Source organism: Pagrus pagrus, assembly GCF_965226575.1.
Source record: "Pagrus pagrus genome assembly, chromosome: 22".
Classification (NCBI taxonomy): domain Eukaryota; kingdom Metazoa; phylum Chordata; class Actinopteri; order Spariformes; family Sparidae; genus Pagrus; species Pagrus pagrus.
The window spans coordinates 22172697-22200314 of record NC_140204.1 but is presented as its reverse complement, the minus strand read 5'-3'; the positions used below and the strand labels follow the sequence as shown (position 1 = coordinate 22200314).

General features: G+C 41.0%; 1 protein-coding gene across 1 annotated transcript in view; it reads left to right on the top strand.

The window, feature by feature from the left end:
- The window catches only part of adam19a (ADAM metallopeptidase domain 19a), a 194868-nt gene that overhangs the window by 162054 nt on the left and 5196 nt on the right, over positions 1-27618 (top strand). Inside the window, exons 15-21 of the mRNA XM_084345056.1 lie at positions 2628-2736; positions 6240-6444; positions 11321-11398; positions 19321-19429; positions 20548-20689; positions 24331-24430; positions 25436-25687. Coding sequence (XP_084201182.1) covers positions 2628-2736; positions 6240-6444; positions 11321-11398; positions 19321-19429; positions 20548-20689; positions 24331-24430; positions 25436-25687 — 995 coding nt within the window. The remainder of the gene's footprint in view (positions 1-2627; positions 2737-6239; positions 6445-11320; positions 11399-19320; positions 19430-20547; positions 20690-24330; positions 24431-25435; positions 25688-27618) is intronic.

Here is a 27618-nt window from a genome sequence, read left to right as displayed (position 1 = left end):
ATGTGAATCATCTTATTTTATTGTTCAGCTTCTTCTTTCTTCTGTTTTTTTCTCCTTTTTTGTTTTACAAAACTACAAACAATGCTTTTCTTTGACAGTACTGTGTCAGGAGAAAACTGAGAGTTTGAGGATGGAACCTTAACCCGAACCCTTGCAGTTGTAATATTCAGGAAAATAGTCATAACATTATGAGGATGATGCTGTCATTTTACAGAAAAGAAGAAAAAAGTACACTAGATTTGAAAAAAAAAGAATTAATAGAATTACATTATCAGTGACTTAAATAATACAATCTCTATTATATTCTCAAATATTTTTGTCATTACTTGCATTTGGACATTTTCATCGAACAGCTCAGTTGTTGTGGTTATAATTTTTTCAGACTTAGATAGTTGTTGATTCATCCGTATGATTTGCTGTGGAGGCTACTATTTGTGCTTGTGTGTTAGCTAAAGACGTGTTACTGTCACTCAGGCTAGTCCCTTTAATATCTCCTTACTGATATAATTGTGCCCTACGTTAATGAGGTTAGGGTTCATAGACCATATCTAAGTCCTTTAAGGCTCGGGCAAGACTGGGCTTTTAGCCCCCAGACAGTTATTTTGGGCTGACGAGACCAGGCCCTTATCTGAATGAAGGTGAGAGAGCCTGAACTAACAAACAAGACTTTAATGTTGAATGGTTGAATAAACTCACCTTTCTTGTAATCCTGTGCATTAGTGTGATATCCTCCTCTTCCATGCTGATTAGAAGTCCGTCTGCAACCGCACCAAATCAGTTGAAACTGTCGTGAATCTCAACTGTGTACTCATTTTAGTGCAACAACACAGCTGGCTGAAATGTTTCCAGGTTGGACTTTGATGAAGCACACAACTGGCTTTTTGGGGGAAGGGGCATGATACTTGTTATACAACCGCCATTTCTGGCGTTACAGACTTTTCGGCACACGGCGGCCATTTTCGACATCACTCTCAGGGTGGGAAGCTCAAATGCTAGGATAATGTTGCTGTGTTCCAGGTTGCAAGTCTTACAAACGTAGAGAATCTAACAAATACTTATCAAATGACCACTTGCCAATTGAATAGCAACTGAAAAGAAAAAAAGCTTAGCATTCAACAACGTCACTAACATTAGGCCTACTGTTTGATTACATCTGGTGCGTTTCATTTCCAGGCTTCAGTAAATGTGTCCATTGTGTGTGTATTGATATTTCAGAATTAGTTAACGCCTTTCCTATCATATCGTGTAACACTGTCAAACTGTAATGTTAGCTACAGTAGGAAGTGGTTGAATGCTAATGTTAGCCGTTGTCTAACAGGATTTAATAACGCATCATATATGTTGTTTTACCTTGAAATATGGCCTAATGTCCCTCGCTGACAATTGTCTTTTGTGATATCAATTTGTCAGATTTCCTGCATTTATTGGACTTGCAACCTGGTACACAGCATTACGACATTTCAGCTTCCCACCCTGACTATGATGTCAGAGGAAAATGTCCACCATGTGAATGCGGCATATAACCATGGATATATCAAGAAACCTAGCTTCAGTGTTGGAGATGGTGCCCGCTTCATTCCTATGAAAGCTGCTCAGTGGTGCATGAAGTCAAAAAAGTGCAAGTGACACTTCCACTGATCGAGCCGGCTAACTGGGGGATAATGTAGAAAAAATAATTGATTTGTGTGGCTCTTCTAGACTTTCCAAATTTGATTAGACTGAACGGATCAAATTATGACAGTGAAACAAGTCATATTGCGAGGGGTTGTGATGCTCAAAAAAATGTATCCACCATTTTACAGATGCCTTTTTTCACAATGTTAGCTCATGGGAAGTGCAGTGTGTCACATGTAATCACACATTTTGGCCTCTGCGAAAACTGGCTTCAAAGCTTGCCACTTTTCCTGAGGGCTTGCATATAACAAGGCTTTGGTAAGAAGCTGCATTAGTCCAAGCTTACTGTAGCTAATAAACTGGTAGCTAAGTGTACAGAATATGTTAAGCCTAGCTTAGCATAGACACTGCGGGCAGCAGGCAGAAACTACGAGCTTAGTTTGATCAAAAGTGGAATTTTACCATCTTCCATCATCTACAACCTGTCTTACTTATATGTTTATGGTGCTTCGTTAACTCCTGTAGAAAAAGCAATCATAAAATGTAACTTGAAATTCCACTGTGAGAAAAACCCATTTAACTCTTGATTCTATGTAGCTTATGAAATTAATATTTTACAATAATATCAGTAAAATACATAGTAATATAATTCACAATATACCTAATTAATAATGATAGTATTATAAAGTTAACAATAATTTCAGCTGACCCTTGCTTTGGCACCAAACAAGCATATACCCCAAAATGTCTGGCTCAGAATCTCTTATTTTCCACATCTCCTAGTATCTCTTACTCACTATACTGTGTGTATGGTGGGCTCTGTGATCTTCATGATCATGTCTGCAATAGAAAAGCAGGTGGGTGAGAGCAGCATTAGCTGCATCTATCTGTTGCCAAGAGCTTTGTGAGTCAGCATGTTAACATTTGTTTTCTGTGGAGAACACTGCAAATATTGTTAGCCACGTGTAAACAGCCTGAGCCCAGAGGGCTGATGGGATATGTTGTGATTCTAGGAGCCCGACCGGCCCATGATGCCTGCTTTGAAGATGTCAACGCAGCAGGGAATGCTTTTGGGAACTGTGGTAAAGACGGACATGGCAACTTCATGAAGTGTGAGAAAAGGTAAGAGATCCTGGTGATACTGACTCATCGATGCTCATACATTCAAAACTGTCACTATTGTCATATTGTAGAAATCTAATTACCAAATGTCCCATTTAATTTTAGCATCAACATACAAACATTCAAACATTCAAGCATACTTTTGTCCCATGGGACTTCTGCCTTTTGCCTACCAAAATAAAAGTTTGAAACAATATTAATATCTGACATTCTTTGTAGGTCATCCTCATCATGCTGTGCGCATATATTCAAACCAGGAGACCCGTCAAAACACCCGCTGTTGTCACCAAAATAAAACTAATTCACAGTAGACGATAGAACTCTTTACTGGGACAACTGATATTATATTATGATATAATAAGTAATTATAATTAGGGATGCTCCGATCAGGATTAATGGGGCCGATCACAGATTTCTGGAAACTGAATCGTGTCGACGCATTGTCAACATCCGGTGGTGGCGCGTAAATACGGAAGGAATTTGGGATGTGGTCTATTCAAGGGCGTTTTATTACAGGAGACAGAGCCCAGAATCATACAAACTGTAACATAGAGCCCCTTTAACCTACTTGGTCCTATCAGCAAACCGTTTGTGACTGAGGGGAAGAATGGACCACTGCCACAGGATATTTCAGAATCTTCATATTATTCTTAGGTCTAGCGCTGAATAGTCAGCCAGTGATTGTTACTAGCAATGACACAGCATTGTCCAGAGAGATAACCATGGTAACAGCAGAGAAGACATGCTCCATTGTAGTCAGCACTTGGTTTGGTTTATTTAATTTGCTAAGCGATAGTCTATTCTTCCCAAAACACATTTCCTGTCGTCCCCAACTGGGGGAGGCCACGTCCTGGAATACGCTATTAACTAATAATGTGACAGTGAATTAATCGACGGATTCTGACTGGGACCCAAGTTTAACTGTGAAGTGGCAGAGGATTATCACCAGTTCTGCAGCTTTTTTAATTTCATTTTTTGGGTTTTACAACCAGCAACCAAAAAGCAGCTGTTTTCACTGAAAATGTTTTAAAGTAATATACCAACTGTAAACGTTCTACTCCGCTTCAGCAGATGGATAATGTTGGGTGGGTTAGGGTTAGTGAATTGCTAGTTAACACAATGAAGCATTTAGCAGCTTAAGAGGGAGGTATTTTCCCCATCAGTTGGTGTAGACTAAAAACAAATCTAAAGTAGAGTGAATATCTCATCCACCAGTGGATCCAAACATAGGGGATACGTTAGCCCCAACACCTTTATAAGACCAGATTGTATCAGACTTTGCATTTTTAGCGTGTTCTGCTGCCTCTTTGTGGTCCAGACAGAGTGCAGCTTTAATGAAATGATAAGAAAGTCAGTTGTTAGCAAGCACACTTGCTGAGATGTCATGCATCCTAGCACACACACACAGCCCTTTGTACACTATCAACACAGGCCTCTGAGAGACAGTTTCCCTGGAACATTGCCAGAGCTAATTAATGGAGCCAAATTAGCAATTTAGCCATGTAAATGAGGCTGTGGATTAAGGTGGTTCACGACCGCCTCATATGATCCACCACTGCCCAAATCATTTATGGAGTCCCACAGGAGTCATTAGAGTGCTTTCTGGTCGCAGCGAGTCACAGGGCTGATTAGAGGATATGTAAATGCACTATCTGCCTGTTATTAAGACATGGGAATAATCTACACACTGCCTGCTGCTATCCGTCCATCATTCTGTAATCCCTCTTCATTGTTTTCCTTCTGATAGGCTGTGTGTGTGTGTGTGTGTGTGTGTGTGTGTGTGTGTGTGTGTGTGTGTGTGTGTGTGTGTGTGTGTGTGTGTGTGTGTGTGTTACCAGTTTAAATTTCCATATTAATCTAAAAGATGTGGCTGTTGATAAAAAAACATCCACCATTCCAAAAAAGTTGGGATGCTGTTTAAAACATTTCACAAACTGTGTTTTCTGACAACAGTTTAAATGAATGAAGTGTGTGTAAGAATGTCCTTTATACAATCACCAATATCACTACAATATACAGTAGATACTTTAAATGTTCAATTAGTCAGATATCTGGTGATATATATATCTTTTTACTCGTCAGTCCTTGTAGAATGAATAAAGAATGTATTACATGTTTGTATCATAAATGTGAAATTAGCATTAAAGACAATTAGGAAAATTATAATAATTTGATTTCAAAGACTACTTATTAATTGAGATGATTAAATTGCCTATGTTCTAATAGATTAGAAACTCTAGATAAAAAAAAAAAACACCTGTTAATTTGCTCACTTTAAAACAGTAACTATTTTTACAATGCAAAACTAAGAAGTCATCCGACTGTATGTTTGATGAAAACAAGACATGACTATGCAGGGTCGTCAAGCCACTATCTTCTTATAGATTCACATTATTCATATACAAATACATTCTAAGTTATTAAATATGCATATATGAAAGTGAACATATGTACTGAGAGCAGAATTAAGTATGAAAAAAGAGGAAATGAGAGTGAAAAGAGTTGTTTAAATGTTAATACAGACTAACACAAAGCTGAAAAGATTGCATAGACATAAAGAGAGTACGCAGTTTTATCCTGGATGGCACACACACACACACACACACACACACACACACACACACACACACACACACACACACACACGTAGTCAGTGCATATATAGGTAGCAACAGTCAGTACATTGTTTTTTGTAGCTAGTAAACACAAATTCTTTGTTAAATGCCAGGTGATTATTCCACTCACACTTGGTCTGGACACAGGTGATATTAGATCCATTTCTTATTGGCTGCAAATCCCACAAAACACCAAAACCAACAGACCTGCCTGTGTCTCTCAGCACCAAACCCATTAGCTCCTAGTGACTGTATAACTGCTTCAAAATGCCTCACAAATATTTAACTCAATTTCTTTAATGGCTCAGTGATTTCATAAAACAACCACTGTAGTTTAATTTATGTGTAGTTAATGTATAGTTTAATGAATGTTACTCAAACAGGAGGAGATGTACATTTGTTGATGATTAATAGGTGTAGTAGGATTGAGTCATAATAAACTATAGTGTGTGTGTTCCTGGTAATAAAGAAACATGTCGCCAAGTGCAACAACATGTCTCACTGATGTTTCTTTGATCATTTTTGGACAACGATGGAGCTCTGTGGCACAACAAGCAGAAGATTCTTACCTCAGACTTTGGATATAGTGGTTGTTGGTTTGACGCTGGGATTTAGTGACAATTAGAAGAACATAAAATATTTGCAGACATGAATGATGAATTATGGTTTGAATGACTCTCCAATTAATCTCATAATCATCAGCCCGGAATATAAAAACACCTGCTATCATCAGCTGCTCAGTAGCTACCCAGACTTGCTGTGACTGTGTGGAGCTGTTACAGTAGACTGTAAAACAGAGGTGGAAAAAACGCACATGGAGCTCTAGTGACTCGCACTTAAAAAGTCAAGACTAATTGTTTCTTTGTGTGTGCTTGTGTCTCTGCGCAGTGATGCCAAATGTGGGAAGATCCAGTGCCACAGTGCTGCCAAGAAGCCCAAAGGCACTAACGCCGTGTCCATCGACACCACCATCAAGACAGACGGCATCGAGGTGAAGTGCCGCGGCACCTACGTCTACAGCACCCAAGACGGCCAGGGCGACTTGCCCGACCCCGGCCTCGTAATGACCGGCACCAAGTGTGGCGAGGGCAAGGTTGGTGCACACTGGGCTGGGCTTTAGAGACCATAGAAGAGTCAGTCAGATAAGTGATGTAACTAAGTAATACCACTATTATAATAGTTGACATAATATCATGAATTAAAGGGGAATTCAAGTATTTTGAGCCTGATAACCTGGGCGCTGTATTTATGTTTTGGTGTGCAAATGATTCATACTTACCAGAAGTTTTGCTTTTGGTCCAGTAGATCTTCTCAGCTGCAACATAATCCTCTGGGGCAACTAAGACTGTAAAAGTTACGTCCACTAAAAGTGCTTGTTTTTTAAACTGACAGGCTGAGATTTTTAATCTACATGTGACCATAAGGCTAGCGTAAGGCTTTGTGATCAATACCAGCACTTGACTCAACAATTACTGTACTGTGTGTGGCCTCCTGCCAAGAACACCAACACCTGTCTGGTAGTTTGAACCGGCCTGCAATTGAAGAGGGTGCAGGGAGAAGGCAACTGGCAGCACAACACATTTCAGTCACAAAGGATTTAAAGCTGTGTTCTCAAGCCAACAGAATCAAATGCCAGAGCAGTGTTTGTGCTCTGCTGTCTGCACACTGATGTAGTGCCTCTTCACTCTACGTTTTTTTGGGATCCCTCCTCGAGTCTGTTTGCTTACTCTTCTGCTATGATCCTGTTTGTTCAGGCTATCACAGCTCATGGGTGAGGAGACAAATAAAAGTTCTTGTTGATGAAGTGTGTCTATGTGCATTGGTACATGTGAGGTTGTGACATATGTAGCTGCATGATGTGGAGTGTAGCTGGGTTTTGACAAAATGATTGGAAGTTCCAAGGCTAACAGATCTATTGTTGAAGCTTTTATACCTCTCCGTCCTGTTTAATTAGCAAAGATCAGAGTGCAAAACACAAGCTTCACAACATTAATGTTAATTAAGTTAAACTTGAGACTTAAAGAAGGAAACATTGTGTTATACAAGTATTTTTATTGGAAATGTTTACAAGACAGTATATTTAGTTCAAAAACATATTTTCCTTTGTTTTCTTCTTTTTCCACAAGTTGAAACCTACGAAGACTGGACTAACAATGCACACTGACTGGTTTTCAAACACACAGAGGGAGTTCTTAGTTTCAGTAGTCAAGAAAGAGAACATACTGAACAACTGAGTAAATAAAGAGGCAGCACTCTGTAATCACAGGTAGGCTGTGATTACTGTCGCACTGCGATGAAATTGCCAGAATCCTGTGAGGACGTAGGGATTTTTCTAACAAAACAGAAACATTCAGCTGCTAATTTACACCACAATCCACATAGAAATAAATCAGTTTAGAATCGTTCAACACTACACACTGTTGGATTTTATCTGCCGACCGTCAGCAGCTACTGACCCAGACTGGAACAGACCTTGTCTGAAAAAATATAATGATACAGTAATAATGTGTGTTCCCGCTTCAACTTGCCAGAATGAAACTTGGCTAATAGCAGACGTGTTTTCCTCAAGCGGTTGTCTGTTCTGCTTGTTAAAGAAACGAAGCTTCTCTCTGCAATTGGATTGTGCCTTTTTGCAGTTCAGCAAAACAAACAGAGTGGAGAATCTTCTTCAGGGAAATAATCATCTCACATCAGTTTTAAGAGTCACAATCTTCCAGTTTAACGTTTATATCTGTTATAAAAATATTTTGAGCTTTTCAACTTAATAGGTCTGAAACAGGACCACCGGTTCTTGGATCAAGTAGCTTGTGAGCATTAAGATGTGCAAAAGTAAGTGGGCTATACCTAACAGACCTAAGGGAATGTTTTCACCAGTGCCCATTTGTTTGTTTGTTAGCAGGTTTACGCAAAATCTACTGAATTTATTTCCACCAATTTGGATGGAGAATTAGTCTCAGCCCAGAGTAGATCACATTAACTTTTGGTGTGGATAAAGGGACATATCTAGCGATTTCTTTCTCATGATTTCTTTAACATGGTGAGATTATTCAACAATTTTGTTCATTTTTAGGGAATAATACATGGATCTGGATAAAAAACATCAGGCGTATTTATGTGGCTGCTATCTATGGGGACTGTTGGGACATGGCGGCCATATGCGCTCTACTGAGAATAGTTCAATTTATATTTATTAACGTACCATATGCTTCAGGTAGTTAACACGAGGAAAAGTGGATGAACGTGTGCAGAAAACCTAACTAAATAAAGTAATTAGTTGTCTGCCTTCCCATTGCTATGAGTCACTAATATTTTCTGGAATAATGAACACGTTTTCTATCAGCCCGCTTCATACAAAACTAAATATCACGGGGACCCAGGGGGTCTGCTCTGTCAGTTTGTTTCAGGTAGTTTTTCTTATACTGATCTGGGTTGCAAGTCAGCAAGCTAAATGGAATATTAAGTAAACCCACCTACAAACCCACACATAAAAATCATACAAAATAAGGGATGAATTATGCATATGAAATACATCTATATGAAAATGCGCACACTCAGAGTAATATGTGCAGTCTCCTCCATTCCGCCTGTAAATTTTATTTCTCTGTCTGTCTATATTGCTCTCCCTCTGCAGCACATTGCGGGCACTTGAATTCCATTTCAGCCTTTGTGCGGGGCCACGCTGAAGGAACTGAATAGCGCTGCATGCGTAATATATTATAAATAGGCAGCAGAGAATATTGTCTGCCATCCAGCATGATGAATTTTGAGTCATCATATTGAACGGGGCCTCTTCTCAGCAATAAATGCGCACATAGCACAAAGCTGCTGCTTCTAATCACACAGTCACACATTCACCTACACTAAATTGATTCTCCCGCTAACAATACTACAGCAGCAATGACAGGCAGAGCAGGAGTTACAGGACAGTACCAGTGCAGATACTAATGTGAGAGTGAACACAACTCGGTGATGGAGTGCTACATAAAAAAATTATGAATTATGTGTTTGCAAGAGATGCCCACAGCAAGACCAAAAAAGACACTTTTTACTTCTAAATGTTGCATTAGAGTGCCCGATCTAAACGTGCCTGTTCCGAACTTGCTGCTTGGCCTCAGCGGCCCGAGGGCCCTGCAGAGCCAGATCCACAGACCAGTTTTTTCTCCCTTTGAATATATTATTAAAAACCCAATAATATTACAATACAGCATCAATTTTAGGCACTTTATTAAGTTATTCCCAAAACATGAGCCACACCTGAATTATTATTAATAATAATGATTTTTGCTTCTTTTGAAAATGATGTTCAATTGACTTAATGAAGGCCAAAGATGCACTGTACACATGAAAGTCTAAATGTTCAATAGTTATGAAAATGTGAAAGTACACGAGTAAAGATTGATTATAGATCATAAATTTGCATCAGCGCTCTATCCAGCGTCTCTGCTCTTTGCTTTAAACTCACATGCAGGGTGATGTTTTTTTAGAGCAACTCATCAGAACTTCTTCACACTCGAAGCTGCACTTCATTCAGTCCTCACAATTCACCGCCAAGTGTGATCCATCCGACCGGATCAGATTGACGGTTGTTAAGAACATTAGAGGACAGACAGACAGGCCGACAGACAGAACTTTCTATACTGTATATGTGAGATAAAGTTTATGATGAAGCAATAATTGCATATTTTTGTTTTCTATGTTCTTTGTTATTGTTTGGGGCGGCAATAGCTCAGTTCATAGGGACTTGGCTTGGGGGCTCATAGGTGGCCGGTTCAAGTCCCACTCGGATCAAAAGAAAAGTATGATATGGACTTGTAGTGGAGAATGCTAGTCCATCCAGGCGTTATCTTTAGGTCCCACTGCAGTTCTCACAAACCCCACCCTACTCTGCCTGTGATTGGTTGGCTTGGTTGGTTGCGTTCCGCCGAAATGTTGTCGTGTTTACAGCCAATCTGCCAAACACAAGCAAAACCCATTAACAGCAGAAAACCACTGAACATACAGTTAGGAATTATTAACACGCCGACAGATATTTTATTGGCGCTGATAACGATAGTCCGCTGGACAACAGGAGGGGGAGAGATTGGTGGGAACTGTGCCCACGGCCAAGTGCCTGTTTTTGGCTGTCCTCCCGTGCCATGCTCCCCTGGGTGCCCTGGTAGGCTGCTACACAACCAGAGGGAGGGAGAGAGCTCAGTGGGCCATGATGAATTTACTGTTTCATCAGACCACAAATGAGACAAGAATTACCTAGCTAGCGTACTATTTACATACTGTATGTTCAGTGGCTATCTGGTTAGCAGACGAATTGCCTACTGCTTGTATGAAGTCGCAGTTTTTCAAGTTGTTAGCTACACACTCATCCCCCTCCCCCTCCTTTCACCCCTTTTCCACACCCTTTTATTTGAGATTCATTTTGGTGCTTCGGTCGTATGTACTATTGGCTTTTCAAGTCGATTTTTACACAGATGTTGTTGTTTAAGTCCTCCATCTCACCTCCTCATCACACAGCTGAAAAACAAAGACAAAGACCTTGAGTCCCTTTCCAAACCTATTCCTTCATCCCTCACAGCCCCAAAATCTGCTTCCACCTATTCCCAATGTGGCTGTCCTAACATGTGCTCTAACACAGTTCAGATAGATGTTCCATGAGTTATAAAGTCCTTTTGAACAAAACGTCACTCCTGCATTAATGTCAATGGTTATGAAAATGAGCATTAGCGCATTAGTCGAGACCGAGTGTGTAGATGAACTCTCAATCAACATGTTGTACAAGCCAGTCTAGTGATTTGGAAGTGATTTTAAACAGAGTACTGATGCTACCTTTCCAATGTCCTCAGGCAGCCGGGTTGTTCAGAGCCCAAGGGCACTGGCAGAAGGCCGATCAAAGTCTGTATATATGTATGAGTGTGTGTGAGTGTGCACTGTAATCTTCAACACAGTATGTGATCATTCTGCTTGTGTTGCCACAGGTGTGCAGAGACCGCCGATGCCAAAATGCCTCTTTTACTGAGCTGGAGACTTGCATCGCGCGCTGCCATGGCAACGGGGTAGGTACACACACACACACACACACACACACACACACACACACAGAGACACACTTGCAAGCATACAGAGTCATGCAACAGACTCAACTCTCTTAGCTGCCGGGCACGGTTCCCTAATCTTATTGTCACACTGTGTCCTTGGGCAAAGGTAGCGCTCTGCAGCGCTGTCACCGAGTCTGTCGTAAAAGACAGGAAAATAGATGGCTGGAATACAACAGCAACTGAAGTGATGAACTATTTATTGGAGCAGTACAAGCAAGCCTGAGGCAGATAAGGAGGAATAATACATAGTTTATGAGTCGGTAACCAAGCTCTGAAGTGGAGTGTTTGGGGCTTAAACACTTGTTACTTCAGGAGAAGATGGGGATGGAGATAGGGATTATTTATCTGGGAACTCTGACTTTCACCTCTGAAAACATTGTTGAATGGAGAAGTTTATTGATATGTTGAAACATCAGGAGGCCATAGTTATATAAAGTATTCCATCACTGCTAATGGACTCCAAATTCAGATGTGGTTTTGGGGAAATGTGATAAATACCACCTCTGCACTAATTTTCTCTGCAGACCAGCCGAGTGTACAGCAGCTGGCTGATGTCACAGTGTAGAGTATCATCATTGAAACACCAGCCACCAGTCGGAGTCATAATCCCTCACTGACTTCCCGCTGGCAACTCGGCTAATTATGTCTTCTTGAGCTCATGACTAAACAGAGACTAGTCCTACAGGAAATAGAGCCACAGGTTTCTGCCATGCCATTCTTGAAGGGCCACCACCATCTAATGGAAGTCACTCATGCAGTGACTAATATAATCCCTCACTGACTTCCCTTTTGCAAACACAGTTGACTGACCTTTTGAAGCTCAGGTCCAAGCAGGGGACACCACAAGGAATAAAACAGCAGTTTTTTTTCTGCAGTGGTGGATAGGAACAAGTAGCTGGGGACTTTATAACGTAAAAAACAACCAAAAGATTGTAAAAAATAAATAAATAAATAATCAAAGCATAATCCAAGTTTCAGGACGCCCTGAGATCCTGAATTGATTTGAAAAGACGTCATTTACACCCTCAACATGCAGTCAAGCTCGTGCACCCACTTCAGACGAGGTGTACGCTAACACTTTTAGCTACAGTGAAGATTTCAGCTCAAAGATGGGTGTAAATAACGGGATCTGTGGGCTCTGTGGAGACTTCAATTATGACAGATGAGCAATGTGGAGGCATTTTATCTGTTTTCCAGTTGTTTTTTCCATTTTAAGTCCCCAGCCCCAGTTGTTTAGGAGAATACTGCAACGCTGTTTTACTGTGAAGCTCCAGAAATGTTTTGTGACTTTCTATCAGTACGGAGGGAGGAGATGATGACTGGATTTTCATTTTTTGTGAACTATTACTTTAAAACAGTTGCACTTTTTTTTAAAGCCAAAAATTCAGATAGCATTGTTTGTATTTATCCACACTTTAGTTTCTGCTCCGTGTGTAAGATGATCAAACTGAAGACAGTTTCAGCACAGCACCAGGTGTTAATCAGCACCAGTGCTTCGGTGAACTCAACTGCAGCTGTGCTCCGTTACATAATTTGTTTTAGTAAATAGACTTCTAAATGAAAGCATACAGTAGTTTGCAGTAATTTACAGTTAACACCTGCTCTCAGGTGTTTTCAACAAAACATGCCTGTCCAAGTTGTCATAAACTATGTGTAGGTCGCAGTAAACCTACTGAACCAGCATTTACATCAGGTATCCTGTAGGTAGAGAGAGCCAGCAGCATCCTCCCTGGGTTTTTTGTGATGTACCAGAGATGTCACCCAGTGCTGCTGTACGACTCCACAAGAGAGGACTCTCATCAGGTTCAAGTCGGTGCAGGTTATGCTGTCTACATGCTACAGTACTTAAGTACGAAGCCGTGTTTTGAAACATTTGCAGGAAGGTGTTGTGGAAAAGTCGTTACCTTGCAAGGTGTCCATACACACTTGAACTGTAACTACTGCCTTCTTTTCTTAAGTTGCACAAGGCTGAAGACTTTCTTTCTTTATTATTTCGATGGATGGATTGTGGTGCTGCTTTACTCTCATTCATTACCTCTCATTACATTCCAAATGGGAGCAGCTGAAGCCTGGCAGCACCTGGTTGCAAAATTCTTGTCCGGTCTGGCATTGGGCATAATATCAAACTGGTTGTTGGAGTCTCTAGTTTATTAGGTACACTTGACAATTAAAGCTCTGCAATTTTATGAAATGTAATGATCTAATTTTGATCTTGGAAGATACAGTGGAAAGGCAAGCCAGATTCTTTCCCAGAGAACACTGATTTACTTTGTCACTTTTTTGTGCATGGTTCCACTGGGCTCAGGAAAGAGCACAACAGTGTAATGTGATACGGCAGTTGCCATTAATGTTCCTCCAGTATGGCTTTTTGATAGCTGAGGGGTTTCAGACCGCAGCTGCTGACGTGCAGTATAATATTTGTTACGCCACAGGAAAATTAAACCTGTTATTTTTGCTTTTAAAGTGTAGCACTAAGAGTTTTCCCCTCAGTCCCCTGTCCTGTTTTTCCTCCCCTCGTTTTCTCCAGCACAAACACATGCAAGCCAGTCTGAGACACAGATGTTGGATTTCCAGTTTCACGCTGTACATCAGCGTTATAACACACACACTTAAGTTACATTTACATTTACATTTAGGGCATTTAGCAGACGCTTTTGCCCAAAGCGTTGAAAAGAAAAAATAGAAACAATTTTCAAGCCCTCATCTGAGCAAAGTAGCTGCTATTTATCAAGGATACCTTAAGTACATAAGTGCTATGATTTAAGTGCTAAGGGTAAGAACATATAAGTGCGTATACTTTTTTGGGGGGGGGGTCATGCTATGCGGGGTCGAGGTGAAGTCTGAGGTGAAGTGAGTCTTGAGTCTTTTGCGGAAGATGGCGAGTGACTCTGCTGTCCTGACATCGGTCGGGAGTTCGTTCCACCACTGGGGCGCCAGAGCAGAGAAGAGTCGCGACTTCGCTGAGCGGCCTTTGTTCGCTCTCAGCGATGGCGGTACCAGCCGGCCAGCTGATGTAGTAGAGCGAAGTGCTTGTGTGGGGCGTGTGGTCTAACCAGTGTTTGGTTAGTTATGACTTCATTAGTTTGGTGCTGTGTCATCAGTGTAAACATAGCCTATAGTCTTGAGCCAAATTAAGTCATTGTTACATTTTATGTGAATATTTATTTTCTTACTGAGGGGTCCTTAAATAGTTCCCCAAGCCTGACTGGGCAGGATATTGTGATTGATAGACAGCTGAGCCAGCAACCTCGCATACTGCACCAGTATCTGTACCTTACAAGTCAAACACAGACAGTATTTTATAATAAGACCCACACTATGTAGCATCTAAACTGCCACATGTTGACATTTGCAGTTACTGTAGGTGTTATGGCTTTTCAAAGTGCTACAGCCGACTGTTATAGGAGCAGTGCACTGACCCAGTGAGTATTTGTTTGGTAGCATATTTAGCAGACAAGACAAGTGCAGGACAACGCCATGTCTGGGGCAGGAGGAGAAGACATTAGCTTGAAAGGTTTAAAGTAAGTGACTTTTGTTATGTCACAGGTTGATGTCAGAGACACGCTGTACAATGTACAGACATTCTTTATTATCAACTTTTCAAAGCTGAATTAAAACGCAAGAGCAAAAGTGTAAGGAATTGATTGAACAGGATATTTGTTCATTCTAACAGAAGCCACTGTTGTTTCCTCCAGATACATTTGCTGAAATCAGTGGCACATTGTCTAAAAACACTCACAGAGGTAATGTTTAAAGAGCTAGCAAGCTACAGCGGATAAAATCTGTCAAGCAACAGTCATTGTTTCATCTGGGACAGCCAACAGTCATGGACCAAAAATGAGAAGCTGCTTTTGTGTACCTATGCTTGAAATCAAGGAAGCATTGTTTTTAAAATTGTAAACAAGTTTGGAGATTTTTTCAAGTTTTGCGAGTGGTAAACCTGCCACTGCTATCACTATGATCACTCATGAGCCGTGCTTATTGGAGAACTTGACTGGTTTAGAAACACTAAATTAAGGGTGGCAGGGCTTGGTGAAGGGCCACTTCCATAGACTGTATTAATAGAGGATGGAGCTTCCTAGTCTAAAAAGTGAAGTCAATGTGGAATTACAGCAGGGGAAACTCCACTGGTTGCAAAAATAAGTGCGACTCAATGTAAGCTTATGAGAAAATGACCCTACTTTTAACTTAATTGACTACCTCAGTAAACCGTTTCTAAATTAGTTTGTTGTCTCAGTTACTAGTGTCTCCATCAATAAGCCAGAACATACTGTATTTATTAATTTGGGAAAATACAGTTAAAATGATAGAATACACAGTATTTCTCTAAATAAAAGCATGTATCTGTTATAGATGGTCGACCAGCCAGCTTGGATCGGGCACCTTTTTGCAATGACGTAACTAATGGTGCAGAGAAAATGATGCAAGTAGTGTTGTTTTTTTCATTTTGCAGAAGAGCTCACTACACACATCGATTAGCCACACCATCAAAAGGACTAACAGGGAAAGTAAATGTGTCATCCAAGGTTTCCCAGCAGGACATTGCATTGTCACCTGTTAGATTTTCTAATGTTGTGTCTGATCAGAGGAGTAGAACTCCCTAGATACTGAGTAGGTAGTAGTGAATAGGCCTGAGTGTTAGCAGTAGTCACTACACCGCCTCGAGCACCACCTATATTTCTACAATGTGTGGGTAAAGTTTTAAAACTAAGACATTTTTCAAAAAACATAATACGATTTTATTAAAGACCAGTTTCATACACACAGAGTCAAAGCCTGGTTGGCATGGCCTAGTTTGTGTTGCTTCTTTTGACCACTCAGCCACGACTTAAATTTCATACCTCATAAACTTTTAAAGAATCCAGTCTCTGTGTACCCAGTCTACTGTGTGAGGAATGGTTTACCACTGGCCAGGCATTGTTATTTGACTCAGATTTAACATATTATGAGGGAGAGGAAAAACACCAGACATATCCTCTACTCTTCTAATCCCCTTCTCCTTCTCTCTTCACTTTGTTGTTTTATGCTGTTTGTCCTTTTCTGTTCGCTCCTCTCAGTGTAACAGTAGATGGATAATGGAAGTGGCTTTGAGTCAGGATTATTCTTAATACATTTTGCCTTCCTCCCAGTTTAGGGTGTCCTGTGTTTTTTTAACTCAACATTATCATCTGATTCATATTGATCCTCAGGCTTTTGGAGCGCGCTGGACGTTAATGCAAATAAACGGGAATAATGAGCAGTAGAAGTACTTTTCTCTTCTGAGAGCACCACTGGTTTGCATCTTATACCACAGATTTTGATTAAAGAAGCTTAAAACATATTAAAAGTCCTGGAGATTAAGGAGGCTGAAGGATATGTAATATATCAGTGATGTTTAAATCCAGGTCATGGCATTTCATTTCATACAGCTTTTCCCTTCTTATTTTTATTGATGTAGATACACCTTTAAAAAATATGGTCTTCAAAAACGGAAATTTTATAAAGAAACCACACTGGGCCTCCTGAATCTGAAGTGAAAGAACGATAAAGAATCAGCAAACAACTGCGCGCCCTTCATGTCGACCCAGTGATAATGGGGTAAATAGGCATGTTAATCACTGATAGGATAATTACATCTCGATGTAATTGGAGCATGGCAGTACTCTCTCCTTCATTTAGGGGCGGTGAATTACACAAGATGTCTGGAGATATTAATCAAGCTAATGTCTTGATAAAAGTTTATTTTCACAAGTTTGAGACAAGTTAATTAAATCTCTAAAATGTAATTTACTGACAAATGTTGTGAAGTTTTTTCAGTCAGTCACATTTTGACCCTAAGTCTCAACGGCTCCAGGTCATTATTTAAAGGTCTGTTTTGGTGAAATGGTTAGCAGGCAGTTACACTTTTGAGACTGTGTGAAAGTCATTGGGGTGGAGAGTTGAACCACACCAAAGTATTAGTGGCGATGAGGGTCAACTGTTGCCTCAACTCGCCTGTGTCTTGTGCTATGTTTTGCACCTGCGTGAGAGGAAATAACTCTCCATACCACCAGGTGGCAGTAGTCTGTATTCATCATTCAAAAAGGGAAACTGGAGTGCAGATATATAAACCTTCATGATGAAGCTGAGTTTTTCGACATCTCTCTGATATAGCCACTTGTAATCAGGACCGTATCTGATAAAAAGCTGCACTGGCAAACAGATGGAGATGAGAAACAGGAGTAACCGCATTAAATAGTTGAAATCATGGATAATACAGAGGAAGGCTCCTGAGGCTTTCCCTTTTTCTGTTTCTCTTCCGGTGCACTGATTCACTTAGCTGAACAGCCAATCAGAGTGATTTTTCCCTGCGATTGGCTCCGCCACTGATTCAACATGCTCAATCAGCCAAAGCGCTGCCAACAAAGGGCCAGCTAGTGCCAACGGCGTTTATTTTTTTAATGGATTCTCTTCTTGATTATGACACACCTATGATTCCTACTCACCTATGATTCACCCTGCCCCCGACATTTCAAATATAACTGTATCAAATCGCTTAAATTAAAGTGTGACGGTTCTAATTGAATCCATTAACATTAGCATGCTTGGCTATAGGGCTGCAATGAGTTGCTTCATCGATGAGTCATTCAAAAAGAAAGTTGATTGCCAAATATTTTAATAACAGATTAACTGTTTCAGTCAATTCTTATGAAGCTAAATTGCCACACACTGTCTGGTTCCAACTTCTTCAATGTGAGGATTTGCTGCTTTTCTTTGTCATTTCTGACAGTAAATGAAGAGTCTTTGGGTTTTAGAAAGAAGAAGCGATTCAAAGTCATCACTTTGGGTTCCGGGAAACTGTTGAGCATTTTTTACCAGTGTTTTGACATTTTAAGCATTAAAGACTAAAGGATTAAGCATTATATTGATTAATGGTAGGTTAATCAATAATGAAAATAATCAGCCTCACTGCCTTCAGAGGTAACCTTGTGTTTCCTTCCTGGCAACTACTAATTTGTTTTTTAGATATAATGTGTATAGCCATCAGGTGCACAATTTAAGATCTTGTATCTAAGTGTCAGCCAGCTCGCATTGTTATCAACCGACTCTAAGGGTTAAAGTAAATTAGCTTGTTGTAAAATATAAAATCTACCAGTTGACAACACAGCCAAAAATAATGACCAGCTGATTGATTTTATCTACCTCTGCTTAAAATGTGTGTGCTGTGTTGCCTTTAACTACACATTGGGCTACATACGTCAGCGTCATTCTATTTTGCCTTGAGCTACTGTAACCAGTCAGTAGTCAGCACACGTATTAAATGGAATGATAAAGTATTCATACAGTAGGTATATGATATTTTGCTTTTGAGGTACATAATACACAACGAATCGGCCCTGATGGTTTGAGGCGTCAGGGCCGTTGTCCATTGTGGCCAGAACTCAAGTGAGACGTGACGACAATGAGAGCATAACAAAAGGATGTACACACACAGTTCTGACATCATTTCCTGAACTTAAACTGTCAGAAACAGAATAATATACTATTTATATGCAAAAATGTGTCTGCACATACAATGTACAGCAGTATTCATGCATGATAATGAATGTAAAGACTTGGCCCAACTGCGAGATGTAATTTCTTACTGTGCCAGTCTGTTCCATTTATGAGGTGAATATCTGAAGGTAGAGGAAGGAAAATCCCATTAAAACACACACAGTGCCAGTCTGTAGTAAACAACACATTAGTGCTTCTAATTGGCGGGTACACCTCCAGGCACATACATACAAGATTACACTGAGAGCGAATAGCAAATCACATTAACTAATGCCTTTTGTGCTTGTGTGTGTGTGTGTGTGTGTGTGTGTGTGTGTGTGTGTGTGTGTGTGTGTGTGTGTGTGTGTGTGTGTGTCTATATACAGGTGTGTAACAGTAATGGGAACTGCCACTGTAATCGTGGCTGGGCACCACCCTTCTGTGAGAAGCCAGGACTCGGAGGCAGCGTGGACAGTGGGCCTATCCAGTATGACAGTGAGTTCTCACACACACAGATGCACAAAAGTGTGCCCTGCTACTGTGCCAAGCTGTCCCTTCCTCAATGAAAAAAAGCGTATCATACTGGAGTGTCAGTGAGGAAAATAAACAGAAAACAGGCAAAACCTGTTTTCTGTTTATTTTCCTCACTGACACTCCAGAACAACGGCATCATGTTTTAACCTCATCTGTTGGGGACGTGTCGGCCACCAGAGCCAGCAGCTTTTTGTCATCACTGCCAAACTCCTCTGCTCTGTTGTGCCTCAGCAAGTCAAGATTCTACAACATAAATTACATGACAGGCAGACGATGGAGATGACATGACATGACATGTTTTTTAGATGCCATGTTAAGATTTGTAGACATGTCTCCAGCTTAATAAGACAATGCAGCCAACGGAGTTCAGATGCAGCAGTGTCCAGACAGACTTAACTCACTGGTTGTTCTCACCCAGTGTAGTAAAAAGTAAAACAAAGTCATAATTGTGTGAAAGTCACACACAGATAGTACTTGTCTGATATTAAACATACTTAAATGTATTAAGTATTGAAAGTACAATGGATATACTGCATACTATGTGTCAACTGATTATTGGCCCAGCAGATTATCAGATCTGAGAAAGTAGCTAGTAACTAAAGTTGATCAATGAATGTAGTCGAGAAAAAAATACAATATTTACCTCCAAAATGTCGTGGAAGTGTAAAGAAGTAGGAAATGGGAATACTTAAGTAAAGTAGCTCAAAATTGCAGTAGAGTATAGTGCTTGAGTAAATGTACTTAGTTACATCCCATCAGGCCTGTAGTGAAGTGACAGTCAGTGAGATTTACTTACTAATAATTCTGTGTCCAGTTTTATTATCCTTGTTTATACATGTATGTCTTTTTCTGTCTCCCTGGAAATGTTGTTGAACACTGAGGGGGAAAAAACGATTCGATTTGAGACACCTGCACAGACAGTAATGGGAAACCTGATGACATGATAACTATGTGAAAATATGTGAATAACATCACATCACATCCAAAACTAATTGGAAACAGCATATCAGTGACATCCGGAATACACAACTCTGTGTGTGTGTGTGTGTGTGTGTGTGTGTGTGCGTGTGTGTCCACAGGTCAGGTTGGGCTGGTGGTGGGGCTGCTGTTTGCCTTCCTGGTGGTCCTGCCTGCAGTGCTGCTGCTCTTCTACTGCTACAGGATCAAGACTTCATATTACCACAAGTGGCTTTCCCAGAGAGAGAAGAACAAGAAAAACAAGTACTGTGTCATGTCTGTCTACATGTCTGTCTGCCTGTCTGTCTGTCCGGGTAAAGCATGGAATCACATATACTGTGCAGGACAGCATTGCATTACAAAGGGTTACTGGTTATTATCTCATTACGGTGCAGCTGTGGTTCGTGGAGAAGCCAAGCATAGAGCTTTGCCAAGAGCTTTGTCTGTTAGAGTTAGAAAAGCGCCATTGAAGTGCAGTCAGTTTACCATTGAACATTTGTTTAATTAATCAGACATTAAGTAAATGAAATCGCAGCGATGAGGTCAGTAAAAACAACATCTTTGGTGTCATTCTGATGCTTGCTTCTCCTCTCACATGCTCTCTATCTGCATACATGTTTGTTTCTTGTGTATTACGATGCAGTAGAGCCTTCCCATATCACACTGCCTGCATGAGAACGGAGGGAAACAAAAAAGGAAAGGAGGAAATGAATCATGCATGGAAGGAAGAAAATATTTCAAGGAAAGGAAGGAAAAAGAAAAGGAAAGGAAGGAAGGGATGGGAACGAACACTGTAGGGTAAACATGGCAGCAGAATGGATTGTAAAATGGTCATGGAGGAAGTAAATGAGACATGAATGAAAGGAAGGGAGGAAGGAAGGGAGGAAGGGAGGCAAGGAGGAGAGGAAATGTTGAATTGCAGGAAAGGAAGAAGTGAAGGAGAAGTGTGCAGTGCCACATCTGCCAGCGCGCCGAGCAGACTGATGCATACATCAGAACTTTCCTTCGTTACATCAGCATAAATAGCAGCATTTTGTGCTGCAGCTCACCTCCATCAGATGCAAACAAAATCCATGTCCCCATAAACCCCACAGCCTCCTTTATGAGCGCTGCCATATACCTCACCCAGAGAGACAGCCTCGTCATAACACTGGCTGAGTTAGTGCCTCTGAAAATACACGAGTCTTCCGCAGTGATTTACAGAACAGAAATGTGTCTGGAAGGGATCCAGCAGTACTGCAGCCTTTTAAAGACCCTGACCTTCCAAATGAAGACAGAGAGAAAGGCTAAATACTGGTGATATTGGGCCTCGGCGGAATTTAACGGTAACGGCAGCTAAAGGGATACAGAGGGGACACAACTGAATAAATGGCTAACGATGTGGAGAATTGAGACACTACGATGATTAAAAAGACTCTTAATGGCACCTGCTGCAATGAAAACCCTCTCCTTTTTTTAGGTTTTGTTCCATGGCCAGTAGTTTGGGTTCATTTACAGTTCAACAGTGGGACAGCGGGTGGTTCGAGCTGATAAAGGCCTTTCTAAGGATATATACTGTATATATCCAGTATGCTTGGAATATGTTTGCAATGCCTTCTAATCAGCTAAGAGCCTGCAGTGTATACATGCACTGACTTACCAGTTTAAGTACACCTCTACGGCCTAATTCAATCCGATGCGACAGCCCCTCAGTAAATCCTTCCTTTATGAAGCCTCTAATACTTAGGTTGAGTTGACTTTTAGGCTGCATTTAGCCGTGTTGTTGTACTGGATTGCATGTGTCTGCACATGAAAGTGAAATATACAGCTGATCAGCCTCAACATTGAAAGAACTCACAGGTGAAGTTAATAACATAAATCATCTCGTTACAATCGAATGCTCTGCTCAGAAACCTTGGCTTATTCATGTGGAGGCCACCAACCCAAACACTGTTGCAGACCAAGAACACCTCCTCATGGCAACAGCATTCCCCAATGGCAGTGCCCTGGACACTAAATTTGATCCCACATCCCAGATCCCAATCGGATCAAGCATCCGTGGGGCGTACTGGAACAAGTCAAAGCTTATGTTGCAATCCATTGCATGTCAGAAGTCAATATTTCTGAGTCGGTAATCCTTACTTCTGTTCTAATGGGTCCCAGTGCATCTGCTCGTGAAAACATGGACGCCCATAGCAAACTGATGTTTGATTGGCACGGCTCTGAACTTCACAGGCAACTACAACAGCTGATTTAACAGAATTGCACACCTAAAAAAAAAAGACAGGAGTAGGCCAGTACCACATGGTCACAAAGTCTTCAATCAAGCATGAATCAACTGAATGGAAATGAAAACGGCAACTACAACTACTGCCCATCTTGAGGTTTTGACTTGGAACTCTAACTTGGATGACCGTTCCATTGCACTTTTCAATGTTGCAGGTCTCTTTTTTCCAAGTTCAATGGAATGCAGCTTTAGACACAGGACCTCTGCGGGTGTCCTGTGGGTTGTGAGGTGGGGCCTTCCTGGATCAGACTTGCCCTGGCACTTTTCAAAGATGTTCAGTCGGATTGGGATCTGCGGAATTTGGCCAGGTCGACTCCTTGAGTTCTTTTGTCATGTTCAGCCATTCCTGAGCAGTTTTATGGTGTCTCGGGGCCCATTGTCCTGCTGGAGGGCCACTATCATTGGGGAGTGATGTTGCCATGGTGGGGTCTGCAGTAGTGTTTGGGTGGGTGGTTTGTGTCAAGTGGCATCCACATGAATGCCAGAACCCAAGGTTTCTTAGCAGAGCATTGCACTGTAGTGAGATGATCAATGTTCACTTCACCTGTCAGTGGTTTTTATGTTGTGGCTGATTGGTGTACATAGCATCTGAGAGGTAACATGATGACTTTTAAATCTGCACTACAGAAAAGGTTTATTAGGGATCAACCGATATGGTGTTTTAAGGGCTAATACCAATCAAGGAGACTAATAACTGATATTTGGAACTGATATACATTTGCTGTAAAAATAAAAATCCTAAGTGTCAACATTTAGAATAAACAGTGATGGATTGTAAGTAACTACACTAGTAGTTGTATTTCAGTATTGTATTGTATTGTATTTAAGTACCATTTTTAAGGTACTTTACATTTGTAATGTTGTGGGCGGTACACTGAGTGAGACCATAGACAGAGAAAGAATGCTGCTTCAGAACCAAAGCAGCACATTTTAAATGTATTTCATCTGCAGTCAGACACAAAAAACACTGATACAGATAATAAGAAAAATGATGAATATTGGCCCAGACAATCAGCCTCGCCAATAATCATCCATCCCCAATTTTTATATGAAAAAAAGATGTTGTTCATAGCGACCAAACAGAAGGGACTTATCATCAACTCTGCAGCTCTGCTCAGCTCTACAGAGTGTTTCAGCATCTTTTAGCTCACTGTTTTGGATTTATGGTAAAAACCGGTCAGAGGTCGATGAAAGTAAACTAAAACCTTGACTGACTGGGTTCACGCTCACTGCTTTCATCACCCTTGTTCCTCGCACCAGCAGGCAGCTGTTTCAATGAGAAAGCTCTGATAAACCCAGTGTAGGTCAGCAGCTGGTGAACAAAGTGGAGCATTTAAAAGATAACATGCTAATGTTTCTCTGTGTGTGCTGGTTGTGTAAATGGGCAACGGTTTGTTAATGTATCAACTTTATGTATGAGGTGATAATATGTCAGTGTTGTGTTTTCAGCTTTATCCCTCACCTCCTCATTTCCTCTCACATCATGCTGGATGAGAAACTTCATGTTGACTTCTCCTCTGTCTCTTTTCCCACCTGGGGCCCTAAAATCAATGACAGTTTTAGAAGAGTGATGAAGCAGGACAGCCTTCAGGCATCAGACTCTGGTTTATTCTTTGCCTTTCCTCATTTCTCTGCTCAGGTTGGAGGCATCAGTGGAGAAAGGGAAGAACGGCCATCTGAATCCTGCCTTTCACCTCAAGGTGGTTGGACCAATAAACAAAGCTGGCGGCCACAAGGGGGTGAGTGGAATGTGTGTGTGTTGAAGAAAGAGAAAAAGGGAGGGAGGGAATGGGAGGAGGGCGAGTGGATGTTTCTCTTGCTGTGTTTTTGTGAATAATGGAGCTTCCATGAGGTTGACCTTCATATGAAATGGCCTCATTTTACAGCAGCTTGTTATATTGTGTGACCACTTAGAGTCTGCCTCCTCCCACGTCTGCAACAACTCTCCAATAGTTCACTGTGCCTTCAGCATCATTTCATCATGTCGTTATTTCCTTGTTTTTATGGCATTTTATTAATTGGGTGTGTTGGCAGCTCGGGGTCAGGGTACATTTGTCATTGGCAAGGAAAGAGATACAAATTGAGCAGGAAGGGAGACACAAAAAAGAAGGATAAGGATGGACACATGAGACAAAGTAGAGACTCTGGTTCTCTTTCTTCTTCCCCTCTCCTCTCTGTAATGTTACATTCATGAAGTAAAGTACATTTCAGTGAAGATTTATCTACTTTGTAATCACAAAAGTTAAAAAGTAATCTCTGAGCTCTCCTCCTGTTAGTAAACAGATCAGAGCAGAATCAGATGTGACTCCGGGTGTTTATTCCTCCAGGTCTGGCTCTGCACGAGCTCTGTCCTCCAGAGCTTGGCTGGCTTTAAGCAGCTGAGCAGCAGTTTTGCGGCACCCATTAGCTCAGTTGGTAGATCGCCCATGTCCCATGTACAGAGGCTTTGTCCTCACTGCAGTGGTCCTGGGTTTGAGTCCCAGCCTTTGCTGCGTGTCCCCCCCCCCTCTCATCCTGTTTCCTGTCATCTCCGAAGCTGTCCTATCAATAAAGCCATACAAAGGCCAAAACCAAAATTTTAAATAAATAAATAATAACGAGCTAATCAGCTTCATTAGGACTGTAGTCAGCTGTGATCTAAGCTTCCCTCAGATTGTGATCGAGACTGTGTGCTGGAAATTGGTTTGATGTCTTTTTTTAAGCCATTTTTCTTTTGCTTAATTTTGTCTTTGCTCTGATCCTAGCTTCCTCACACCAGCAAAGAGGTCCTGCCTCTCAGACCAGGCCCTGCACCCAATGGCACCCAGCCGGTCAACATTGTGCGACCTCTGAGACCCGCTCCAAGTCCCCAGGGTGGTCCCCGGGACCTCAAGGTGGTACGCCCACCTCTGCCAGCTGGGAAGCCCCCAGCAGCCCCACCCAAATCCCCCCAGACCCCACAGAGACTCAGCCCGCCCAAGAAACCTCTGCCTCTCAACCCCACACGATCACCACTGGTAATGTCCTTTTTAACCCACCTCTTAACTGTAATTGAATATAGTTTCATTTTAAAACTATAACGTAAAAGTCATGCAACATAATGTAAAATCAGAATGAACCTGAGGAATGTGGATCAACATCCAGACAGGGGACTTCAAATGACATTAACTTCTTTTCACATTAAGAGAGGGACAGCTGTCTTTTGATAGTAAGTGTAGGGGGAATAGTTCTACTACTGTTTAGGCGTCTCCATTTAAAAATGTAAAAACTCAATCTTATTTCCATAATTTTGGTTGCCAGCATGGCATCAACCCAAGCTGTTAGGCAACCAGACAATTATGAAATTAATTAAACTTTCCCCCTTTTAGAATAGAAAAGGCATTTTTTGACTTCCTCCATATTCATACAAAAATTATTTAAAAACAATGAAACGATGAAAGGGGGACCGAGCAACTCCACAGAAAAACAGAAAACTTTTGTGACTGTAATTTTAACTGGGGTAAGAAAAGAAAAAAAAACACATATGCACTACAAATGGGATTAAACCCGCTGACCAGCTCTGATAATGTTAAAGTCACTCCCCCGATGGAAAGAAATCCAGTCCAAATGGAGGTTTGATGCCAAATTTCTGAACCACATATAAATAGGACTCTCCTGCCACTGTATTTGTCTCACCCCATATTTACTCTGAAACTAGCTAAGGTGAAACATTGTGTTTCTAGAGCTGCCAGGTTCTTCTATTTATTGAGTAATCAACGCTAACAATTTCAGGTCCTTTGCTGCAGTGGTTTCTGGTTGAGGGTTAGTGTAAAAACAAAGCTTCTTACCTACAGTAGAGCTCAGTCCTAACATGGAACCAACATCTGTATAACATCCTGAGAGTTCAGGTCATATTGGGTTTGGTCTGTCCATGCTGTACGCAGAGGTGTGACGAGGAATCAGCCTAATGAGGGATTTGATCAGAAAGGTGCCTCCACAATCACAGATGCCTGGATTGTATAATTCAAGCTAAGCTTCTTTGTTTGGTAAATGTTCAAATGTGTGGTTCATCAGTCATCAGTCGCATATGTATACAAATAATAAACCAAACTATGTTAGAGACAATGTATAGATTATTTTCATTTTTAATGACATTACCTCGAGCAATCTCCCAGAAGTAGAAAACATGATTGCGTCCCTCCATTTAGAGAACTGCTGCTTAACTTGATTGGTTATTTAAATTTCCCAACACACTGACAGGATCGGTCAGGATATAATGTTAATTAATGGTCTATGTTCTTCTGTACATTCAAACACATACAGTGAAATAGTCTGGAGTAAAGCAGCTGTCCTCCTGATAAATCTTAAGCTCCATCAGAGCTGTCTAAAAAGAGCTGTCTAAAAAAAGTCAGCAGTTAAAGGTTTAATTATGTTTCCTCTGAAGAGTTTCCTCCATCCTGTCACATTTATTACTACAGCTTTTAGTTTGAGAGCTAGTTTAAAGTGACTGAAAGCAGCCTCTAATCATTAAAGCAGAGTGTATGCACATTGTGAACCCGCATATGTACAGGTGCATCTGAACAATGCGCCATTGACTTTAAACCAGGCTTTTGTTGGTCTATGGCGCAGTCAATTTTTGCTGCCTCAAGATAGCAATGGGCCCAAGACGCACGTCACCACACCTCATTTTAAGACCAACACGCCTAGGGAGTACATTTGCTATTTACACAACGTAGGCATTGGCCCCCAAGTTAGCCCAGGCACCAACACAGTCCGCAATTGTAAAAATCCTTCTCAGAGTCATTACTCAGTCAATTCTGAACACACAAAAATGATACACATATTTTTACAAATCTCAGAAAAAATATGCTCCTTATTACTGCAGAACCTTTCTTCAGTATTGAAGTGATGACAGGTGTCTGTACATCTATAGGTACATTGCAATCAGAACCTGCTAATAGCTAATTCA